Below are 10,627 nucleotides of genomic sequence, written 5' to 3' on the forward strand. Positions count from 1 at the left end.
ATTATCCCTCTAAGTGATCTCTCATTACTGCGCGTAATAATATTTCGTTTAAAATTTTAATCGTTTTTGTCATAGGATATTTAAATTTCCAAAGCAATATTATACGATATTAAGTTTCAAAAGTTCACCGTTTATTTTAGTTCGTTTAAACACGAAAGACTTATTTGAGTGTTAAAAACCTGCGAATAGTTTCAATGTCGTAGTACTGGTGGCTTAAGCGTACGCCTGTGTGAAACTTCCTCAATGAAAGTTGGGTATTACTGCTTAACAAAAATTTAAAGAAGATGAATTAAATTAATAAATCTTCTTAATTTCAATACTTATAAAACCGTTTCAACTAAGTTTTAAAAAAGTGAGTGTACGATTTGGAATTCCTTAAAATGAAACTTCATTTATTTGGTATAGTTATAATTCTTACTCGTAAGTAATTTTTTTCAACTACCACCTAAATTGTCATATTGGTCTTACATTATAATGATTAAAGTTTTCAGGGATGGCTGTTGGCTTTTTAATGAAAGAGACTGGGGAGAATGCCGCGCCGGCGCACATCCTCACGGTAATAATTTTCTTTAGATATAAAAAATGTTATCAGTTGAAGATGAAGCCATTTATTTTATGTTTTTTTAAATAAAAATTCAAAACTATTTTGTCAAATAGAAATTAAAACTTTTATTACAAAAAAGTTGTTACGATTAGATTGTTTCAAAATGGCGACGACGACTACACTGAAAAAATAGGGGTGTTAAAATTGTGTGGAAAGGGTTTATATAAATAACGTAAACCTTACACTCGAAGACCAAATAGTTTAACTATAAACCCATAAGTATATTCTTGTCCCATATTTAATACCCTAAAAGGAATAAAAAGGGTGCTATACAAAACCGTAAATAGGTGAAGTTTACCGCCCTTGTAACCATTTAGGTTGTTCAATCTGGAACAATAATAAACCATTTAGAGTTTAAATATAAATATTTTTTAAGGGTGTAGGTTTTCGTTTATTCAGTTGCAACTTCAGGTCGTTTAGTTATTAAGTTAAAATTCTAAAAACGTGACGTGAATTTCTATATTTAATATTGTTCCTGACACTGAACTTGTTATAGAAAACTTGAATGACAGAAACTACAGTTTCATTTCTTTAACATAATTTCCAAACTATGTTATTTAAAAATTGACCGAAGCCCGTATAAAACGACTGATTTAAAAAAGTTTTTGACAGCTTAAGTTGTAAAATTTGAACATGGAAAAATTCGATTGATGTTATAATACACAGTAAGAGCTGAATACTAAAATGCTTATTTGACGAAAATCGCTTTAAACAATACTAAAGTTTTACTGGATCATTATCAAATTTTCATTCAGTGCGTAATAATCGAACAAAACCAACGTTATTTAAATAAATATACAGGTTGCCTTTCTTTCTCTGACTCAAGTTGTATATATATATAAATATAATAAATTAGTCAGATACGTTTAGCTAAAACAGAATATGTTTTTTGCTCCGACTTGGAATTTTTCTCAACAACTACAAGAATTAGAGTTACGAAGTTTTTAGGGTATTATGTCTAGTATGCAAACGCGTAATATGCCAAATTTTCAGAAAAATTGAAACATTTTGCAGGTTTTTGAAATATTATTATTTTTGGCGGGATGGTGCTACGTAAAACACTCCAATGGAATCGTTGTAGAGCACTAACGAGTATGTAGAAATAAATAATTCATGGAAAACGACTAATTTCCAAGAAGATACTAGGTGATGAAAACAACAAGTTGTCCAGTGTTGTGCGTAAATTAAAAAATGTCTGAAAATGGTATATTTTAAAGTTTATTCGTACTATAATATCAGAACATTTACATGTAAGGTTCCATGATATCTCCGTTGGCTACGATGCATTTTCGGCACGTTGGAGCCTCTCTAGAAACGAGCAGGCAATCATATCAGGCGTGAGAAGTGCGAAGGCTGCAATAATTCGTTGTCATAAATCATCTATGCAACGGGCGTCTCGAAAACGATTTCTTTGATGAAACCCCATAAGCGAAAGTGCATCCGCGTTAGGTCTGGATAACTCGGAGGCCATCGAACGGGACCGTTTCCACCTAATCAACGCTTAAGGAACTGATGGTATAGATGCTCCTCAACACATCGAGGTCGATGGGGTGGTTCACCTACATGTTGGTTCCATTGTTGTCTGTAATTTTCCAGCGGAATGTCATTTAACATGTCTGTTACTAATTTTGTCTATTAAGGGGGAAGAATACAGTAAAAGCCTCTTTGTCGTTCAAGCTGAACGTTTCTGTTTGAACAATTACATATTTTTTTCTTATTAGGCTGAACCTTCCTCTAGTGCTTAAAATAATTTTGATAATTCTAATATTAATAGTTAACGAGATATAAGGTCCTAACTAAAAGGTAGTTTCGGCACTTGCCCAACTTGTTTAGCTCCGGGGGTTCGAATTAAAACGTAAAAACTTAATTACTTTTAAATTTAAATAGTCAAACTTGTTTTAAGAACTAAACAAGAGGCTGTTCTACAATTAAATATTAATTTTATAAGTTAAAATACAAAATTAAAAGAGTTCAGCTTGAAATAGCGCAAAAGTAGACAATGGCCACTGTAGTCTTCCCCCTTAAAACGATTGGGAAGTAAAAATCGGCCGATAACTCTATCTCCAACAAAACCCGCCCAAACATTCAGTCGAAATTGTTGTTAGTGATGGTTAGAGCAACCCCAGTCACATATGGTTGATAGTGGGTTGAAATATCAATCTCGCTAAAAGGAACACTCATCGGTCACCAGGAAATGAGTAATGAAATTTGGGTTATCATAAAATATGTTATTAGCCATTGCAAGATATCATATCGCCGTTCCATATCTCTTTCGTGCAGAGCTTGGTGGAGGGGAGCTTGATACGGATGAAAGTGCTGATGGTGAAGAGTTCTCCAAACGTAGATCCTTGATAACCTAAGAAAACCTCTAATACTTGCTCGAGATTACGCAGAAAAGTAGGCTAGAATTTTATTTCCATGTTGAGGTTTTGACAACATTGTCCATGGAAGTCTCGAACAGCTCCAAGAGCAGTGTTGTGGCTTGGTCTTCTGTCAGGATAGCGAATACTAAACATTTTGCCTTACTCTATGAGCGTTACGATTGGCATCACAGTAAAATACCACGACCTTAAAAGCGCGCTGCTCACGAGAATAAAGTGGCAAAGTTGTTGATTAGACTAAATAAATGTTAGAGAATGGTTTAAAACTAAAATATTTTGCTTGAAATAGTACCTGACTACCAATCTATTCGCAAAATAAACAGAACATGTTTTAAAAGTAAGCCTCAGGGTTTTTTTAAATTTGGATAAGTTACACTCAAAAAACTATATGAAGACATTCTTTATATTTGCGCACAAATATGCTATTGCCCCATATGAAGAACTTGTTTTTTCATCACCTCGATTCTTTGTGCTAAAATTTTATTTTTCAGTTGAATTTTTTTCTTTGTACATTATCGAGAGTGATCTATCACTTTTTCATTGGAATGTTTTGTATAGCACCTTCCCATCTTAAAATAATTTTTTTAAACGTGTAAAAGTTTCAAATTTTTAAAAAAAATTGGATTTTAAGCGTTCCCATACTACACATAATACCAAAAATAAATAGACATACACAGAAAGTCTCGCATTGGAGGCAAAGTTCGCGCCATGTAATCTGAGAAACTACTTTAATTACTTAAAGGAATTATAAATCCGAATATTTCAGTGTTCGTTTCTTTCTCTTCCACAGATTTTGGATATTCAGTTACTAAGCCTAGGTCTACCTTATCTACGTCTTCTAACGCTTTGCTTTTTTTTTAAATATCTTCATGGTTTTCAATTTCAACGAGTTCAGTTCGAACTCCAGTCGTGTGCAACTCTTTTATGTATAAATTACATTGACTTGCCTGGTTTTTAGAGTTTTCTGGCATTAATGCTGGGGTTTTTTTCCGAGCCATTTAGAACTGAAAATTAAGCGGATGATCGAAAGAGCTTATAGGAAATCCCGCCAGGGTGTTTAGCATCGCGAAACACTACTTTTACAAATTTCCGACCAAAATTTTCCAATGCTTTACAGGCGATCTGATTGGGTGGCACTCAAAGGGTGGAAAGCATTGGGGGTTTGCACCTTAGATTTCATGGAAACCAAAGGGAAAGGTACAGAATACCGCAAATGCGAGACTTTCTGTTTATGTCTATTTATTTTTGATAATACCCTATAAATTCCGTTACTCTTTCTCTTTTAGTTTTTGAGACAAATGCCCAGTAGCAGCAAAACAAACCCTGTATAACAGCTGACTTACGTAGGAAAATAGCTTGTCTTATAAATCAAGAACGATTTTTGAGAAAGAAAAAAGTCGATGCAAACGTATCTTTTTCATAGTGAAGAGCAAGAAACTCTATCAAACCGTTTAAACATTTCTTGCTCTATTCTAATAACTGTAATTTTTTCATTATCTAAAGAAAGAAGCGTCAAACTGTGAGCGCGTGTTTTGAATTAACCTTTAGTCAAAGAAAGTTTTAAATTAAATGTTACAATTATTGGGTTGGTAATTTTCATTTTCCAAAATACCACAGATTTAATTTACGAAAACACTACAAAACTATTTCTGTTGTTTAATTACCGCGATGTGTTTCTAGGAGAAAATTGCTATTACTGCTTTTTGTTCGAGAATTGGGAAAAAACCTACAGAGAATCTCTCCATTATTGCCATAAGCAAGTATCCGCGTACCTGACCGAATCGGACTCTCAAGATATCAATGGTAAGTCATTTTAAATTTGTGGTTATATTTAATGAAACAAAATCTGATTTAGTAAAATAAGTTGATAAACAGTTTAATAGTTTATTAATTTTTTAAACAAATCAAATGGAATAGTAAGTGTCCATTTAGTTAACAAATCAAATGCATAAAATAAGTTTTTAAAACACGGTGATGAACCTGGAAATCATCGTAAAACCTTAACTATATCTTTACCCTAAGCGCTGTTCTCCAAATGTGGAATTAAAAGACTCTTAGTAAAACAACCTAAAATGATAAAGGAACCCGCCTGCTAATTAGATTGAAAATAATATTTATAGAAAATAATAATTAAATTTAAATTTTTAAAATAACGAAGAAATGGACTTGATAGGGCGAGTTTAAGAGTTTTAGTGCTAGACAAATTTCAATTCTTGGTTCTAATAGCGAGAAGATTTATCGTAAGTGGTTTTAATAATTCTTGATATCCGTTGATTTTCTCAGATTATATGTCTGAACGATGGTTATGGGAGTACAATATTAATCAGGAAAGAGAATTACCTTTACCAAAAATGGACGAATTTTACTTTTGGTTGCCAATTGAAAGCACAGATGGAATTAACTATTTTCACGAATATACCCTGGAACCTTGGAAAAATTTAAATTACACCAACTGGGGCGAGAATCAACCAAAAGAAGTAATGTAAATTGATCAAATGATATCATTGTCAGCTTGTCCCCTTGAAGATGAGCAATAATGATTGATCAATTTGATATATATTATCGCACTCTGTTGAGGAGATTCACAGTTTGTCTGATCATTTATAGATTTATAGATTTTACCATTTGGCAGCCAAGTCAAAACGCCTAGTATCAGGGACTGCCAAATAGGGCTTAAACAATAATTTACAGTGCACAGATTGATTGACATAATTGCGGTTATTGCGTTCGCCTTCAATGCATCCCTCTTACGGTGATAAGTTCAGTTTCTGCCATTAATACCCTTTTAGCTAAAAACGATGCTTTTTTGCCGAAATAAAGTTTCACAATTATAGTTTCGTAAAGAAAGTTTATTGAGAACACGTGATGATTAAATATCATCCAACTTTTGGAAATAAATAGAATAAAATAATAGTTTATTATTAAATTTAATAAAAAATAATTAAAAATAAATGTGATTTTTTAATAATATCTGGTGCACTTAAATGATTTTTTAAAGAAATATGGTGAAAATTTCTATATCATTTTCAAAACCAAGTACGTTTATATTAATGGTATTTGGTAAAATCATAATGTTTCTTCTTTAAAACAAAAAACATTGCAAAACCAAAGCTCATTAGTTTCATCTATTTCTGAACTTACTACTCATTAACAAACTAATAAGGTTTTTATTTATAAACAAAAAGAATGAATTTGTGAAGGCGATTATTAGCGTTGCTACCAATCCCACTCGTGCTCGAAGAGTAAGATGCCCTTAATATCAAATCCCCTCGTACGACTAAAGACTTGACCATTATGTCCGCAGATCGTCACATCCTAGTCATTCTTTTAAAGTATAAACGCATTAATTTTTAAGCAAAACGAATTCAAGGTTGTCCTTGTTCGTTTATGGACAAATAATATATTTTTTTTGACAGTGGCCGATGGCGAAGGAGGGATCAGCTGCGGCTTTCAGAATTTCGGTGAACAATATTAGTCATGGTACTTGGGAAACTTTCCCTAAATCTACAAAGCTATTTTTCAGCTGCCAGAGAGATCGAGCGGTATTTTTTTTTAATTTAGGTAATTCCTGGTTGTCTTTATTGAAACTAAAATCAAATCATTCTTAAGAAACGGAAGAAAAAGTTTATAAAGGTATGCAGACCGAAAGTCCGTAAAAATTTGTGAAGTCTACCTAGTTTCTAAAACTATGATTTCTTAATTGTATTTCTCTTGTGAGAAGGATTTACGTCAGGTAAGTTTACAATTATAGTGAAACGTACAATAACTAATTGCTTGTATTATTTATTTTATTAGCTTCTTTAAAATTAAAGGTTAATGTGGCGCAAAGCCATGTGTATAAAGTAGGGAAAAAGTGAATCCACGTTAGCTTAATTATAACTCTATTTTTATTTTGATCATTAGCATAACTCCTCATCAGCGGCTCAAAAGATAAAGACTTGTGTATTTAGTTTTTTTTTTCCATGAGGGTGAAAAAACATTGACTTAATTTGAAAGACAAATGTTTGCTATACGGAAGCTAATTTGTTATTTGCAATAAATATTATATTGAATACTTCAAACGAATGATTTGTTTATTGCCAAATAACAACTGTAGGAGCTCAACAAACAAGTTGATTCCTGGTATATCTAATTTTGACCTATATGTCCCTGGTTAATCATGTCTTAAATTACCTGATAAATTAATTTTTATGGATATCCAGAATTAGTCCAAATATCCTGGTCTCAATGTTTTAAAAATTTTATGCTCCGTGAATATCCAGTAAAGGTATCCTTTGGTCCAGGATACCGACCGTTACATATAAATTCACAATTAATCCAAATATCTTTGCCCAAAAGTAGGAAATGGTTTCATTAGAAATTTAAAATCCATACAAAGCTAAGCTTTATAGAGTAGGCAGCTCTTCCTGGGTGCCTAGGGAGGAATGACTTTACCGACATCCCCATCCAAAAACCGATAGTACACGATTCATATGTTTATCTGAATCTTAAATGCCGGTACTCCATCCAAGTCCATTTGGTAAGCCATACTTTTGGACATTAAAATTGTGTTTCTTATAATATTGCCCAATTCTTTTACATTTATAACACTAAGGTTTTCGATTACACCTTTAGAATCCTGGACGTTGTGGCGCACTGGCATGGGAGTACCCGCGATTCAATCATATGGGCGAATTTGAACCACAGGACCAGTCTCTCCTTAATGGATACAGAGGGAACATGGATCATTTAAGACAGTGGCTTCGCTGTGGAACCTGGCTGATGCGTCTCATTCTCGATCCAGAAACTCAACTGCCGGAGACATTCAAACGTCGTCTCAGAAGAGCCCGAAGTTACAACGGTCTCTTAAATCACAATGGCGCGCGATGAGTGATTACGGAAATGGTAAAAGATAAACAAAATGATGCAAGTGTTGCCCCCGAGCTGTATAACCAACGCATGCAAGCTCGTACCAATTACATTTTAAACAAATTGGTCGAAAACCTAGATCGTGGCAGGAATCAGTAGACAAATTGGATTAAAATGGAATTTGCAGGGCATTACAAATGTTCTAATTAAACTTAAATTTAACTTTAAAATATTTCTAATTTTTAAAATTGCCCCATGCCCACTTTTTAACGAGGATTACAACAATCAGCAATGAGATATTCAGTGGTCCAGCATTTCGTGATCACAAGACAACTACCTGAAATTCCCAAAACGTTTTATGGCAAAAATTAATTTTAACACGATACTTTTTACCTCTCCGAGGGGACAAAGTCCCCTAGGAGGGGTTATACAACCACCGTGTCAGTCTGTGGGTCTGTCAGGCCTGCGAACGCGTTCGCATTTTCGGTGCAAAGTGTAATCACTGCGTACGCAGTTTCTCAAAGGGTTGGCAAAACCACCGTGTGACGGTGAGCGTTAACGGATGCATTTGCGGTTTGGTTTGGATGGTGTTTTTTCGCTCACCGTCGTGACGGTTTGGTGTATTACGTTTTTGTAATGTTTATGCGTAGGTTGTGAGTGTTGAATTTGTTGTGTTTGTGTTCTGATGGTTGTGCATGTTGAGTCTATTGTGTTTATATGGGCGTTTTCTCTCCAACTTCTTCTTAATGACTTTGGGACGGACCGAGTGCTGAGTGTAATGCTACATCTCAACGTCCAATGGCAGGGTTTCCACCAGTTGTACACGGTATTCGTCTTAGTATCAATTTGCGATCGCATCGGGCGGGATTAGAACCCGAGACCTCCTGATTGACAGGCGGACGTTCTACCACAGAACCACCGACACTTGTTACGCCTTATTGAAAATTAGACCTTCAGCTTTATCGGAAGCGTATTTAATAGAGTACGAAATTTTGGTTTAATTGAAATAGAATTGAAATTGAAATTATTGCATCGAAGAAATTCTAATTTAGCGTTTCTCTATTGATTAAAAACAAATGCGCCACCCAGGTTTCGAACCCAGACCATTCGGCTTGGCAGTCGAGCGCTCTACCACAGAACCACCGATAGCTGCTTAGATTCACTGAAATTAAGACAGGCATCGTAAGCAAAATAGGTAATAAAGTCTTTTTTTATTAATGAATTATGAAGGCCTAATCTGGTTTTTTTTAAAGGTTAAATCTTGTTTTAGCGCAGTCAGCCGAGATTAGAGGGTTAAAGGGTAGACCCTGTGGGTGGTCCACTTTGTTAGTTTTTTTTGTTATTTATTTACGGGTATTATTAACGACCTATATATAGTTGTGTTAATTCAAAGGAGATAATTTAACGTTAATTGCTTTAAGAGCTTGCGGTTAGTCAAGTGGCTCTCTGTGCTTTGTTGATGGTAAGGTTTTTGCTTCTTGTAAATATATTTGGTGTGGATATTTGGATATCTACGATTTCTAACGCAGTCAATGATTTCTTGGGTGTGCGAGTCATTATATGATATTGGAAATTGGACGGCATTGGTCTTTTTCATGCGGTATGTGTCACAACGTCAACTGGAAGTTGAAATAAAATGAGCGTTAAAGATGCGGCAAGTATTTCGTAAGCGAGAAAAATACAAATACCATCTGTAGATGTTTCTTTCATTAAAATTTGCTTAGTATTATATTCAACTGATAAACATGTACTGTAAAAAGGGTTAAATTCAATTGTGCATTGTTTTAGTGAATCTAACTCGCTGTTGTAACTACTTAATTTATAATATTCTGAATAAATTAAACTCGATTGTTTCGTCTCAATTATTTAAATTAAAATTAAAATTTTATACCGGGCAGGGTTTGAACCGAGAATACGTTTTTCGTAAATAACTCTGAATTGCGGAGATATCTTTGGGGGTCGTGTCGAGAAATTAATACCACTAGGGACCATACTTCCGAGGAGAGGTATATTTTGGCTTGCCAACTTGTTTTATTATTATTATGCGTTGAGCGACATGACGCTGTTTTTCAATTCGCAGCTGATCTCGGAACAGTATGTAAAGTTCTTCAAGAAATACATCATTGGAGGAACAGAAAAACCGATATTTATTACCGAAAAATATATTTATTTAGAAAAAATCTACGATAATGACAGACTACAATACAGACTTGCTTGTTAGCTATTGCATGCGCGAAGCTGCTCTACTCTCGCCCGAAAATCAGGCTTTCCGAATTAAGTTTAAGCTGATTAAACTAAGTTTTGAGAGGAAAAGTATTCTGAAAAATTAATCATTTCTTAACGTAATTCCAAATGGAACTAGTAGTTTCGTCAAATATAAAATATAGCGATATAGTTCCGTATACGGTTCCGTGCCGTTCTGACTTTTCGTCTTTAAGGAGCTTTGTCAAAACTTTCATTCGAAACATTAATATATTGTTTGGGTAAGTTTTTTATTGTATCTAAAATAACTAAGCCTAACACGGTTTGTAATTGTTTAATGAGTTTTAAGTTTGTTTCGTATTATACGAATCGTATAAAGCTTCTGAGATTTTCGCTTGGAATTAGGGTCTTGGCAGAGTAACTTTTGTGAATTATATTATATTATCTATTTAATGTGACTGTAAAGAAATAAAAATAAATCTAAAACTTTGCTTATCTACTTTATTTGTCTATTCTAACAAAATAGTGCTCTGTCAAGGTCATAGGGGCCCCATTATCCTAATGTGCGCAGGCCTCCAATAGGTTAAAGACG

The 10,627-nt window shown here is 34.0% G+C and overlaps 1 protein-coding gene across 2 annotated transcripts; it reads left to right on the forward strand.

Moving 5' to 3' along the window:
• Window positions 1-225: 225 nt before the first annotated feature.
• Window positions 226-6,995, forward strand: LOC149957412 (uncharacterized). 2 transcript variants are annotated; one of them, XR_016478216.1, is made up of 7 exons: window positions 226-420; window positions 485-556; window positions 4,666-4,788; window positions 5,269-5,462; window positions 6,402-6,527; window positions 6,595-6,718; window positions 6,781-6,995. XR_016478216.1 is itself a non-coding variant. In XM_090164795.1 (7 exons), the coding sequence occupies exons 1-6, from the start codon at window positions 381-383 to the stop codon at window positions 6,591-6,593; spliced, it is 540 nt and encodes a 179-aa protein (XP_090020921.1). In that variant the 5' UTR covers window positions 226-380; the 3' UTR covers window positions 6,594-6,618; window positions 6,707-6,718. The 2 variants fall into 2 exon arrangements, 1 of the variants encoding a protein (XP_090020921.1); XM_090164795.1 differs by lacking the exon at window positions 6,781-6,995 and having other exon boundaries at window positions 6,402-6,465; window positions 6,547-6,618; window positions 6,707-6,718.
• Window positions 6,996-10,627: the final 3,632 nt, after the last annotated feature.

Source organism: Leiobunum rupestre, chromosome 2, assembly GCF_980474605.1.
Source record: "Leiobunum rupestre chromosome 2, qqLeiRupe1.1.hap1, whole genome shotgun sequence".
Lineage (NCBI taxonomy): Eukaryota > Metazoa > Arthropoda > Arachnida > Opiliones > Sclerosomatidae > Leiobunum > Leiobunum rupestre.

What these genes read in the sequence shown, in the direction of transcription:
- LOC149957412 (XM_090164795.1), top strand. Translation starts at nt 381, where the DNA reads ATGAAACTTCATTTATTTGGTATAGTTATAATTCTTACTC. An exon ending in GCGAGAATCAACCAAAAGAA is followed by an intron (nt 5,463 to 6,401) that starts GTAATGTAAATT and finishes TTTTTTTGACAG; the next exon opens with TGGCCGATGGCGAAGGAGGG. An exon ending in GGTGAACAATATTAGTCATG is followed by an intron (nt 6,466 to 6,546) that starts GTACTTGGGAAA and finishes TTTTTAATTTAG; the next exon opens with GTAATTCCTGGTTGTCTTTA.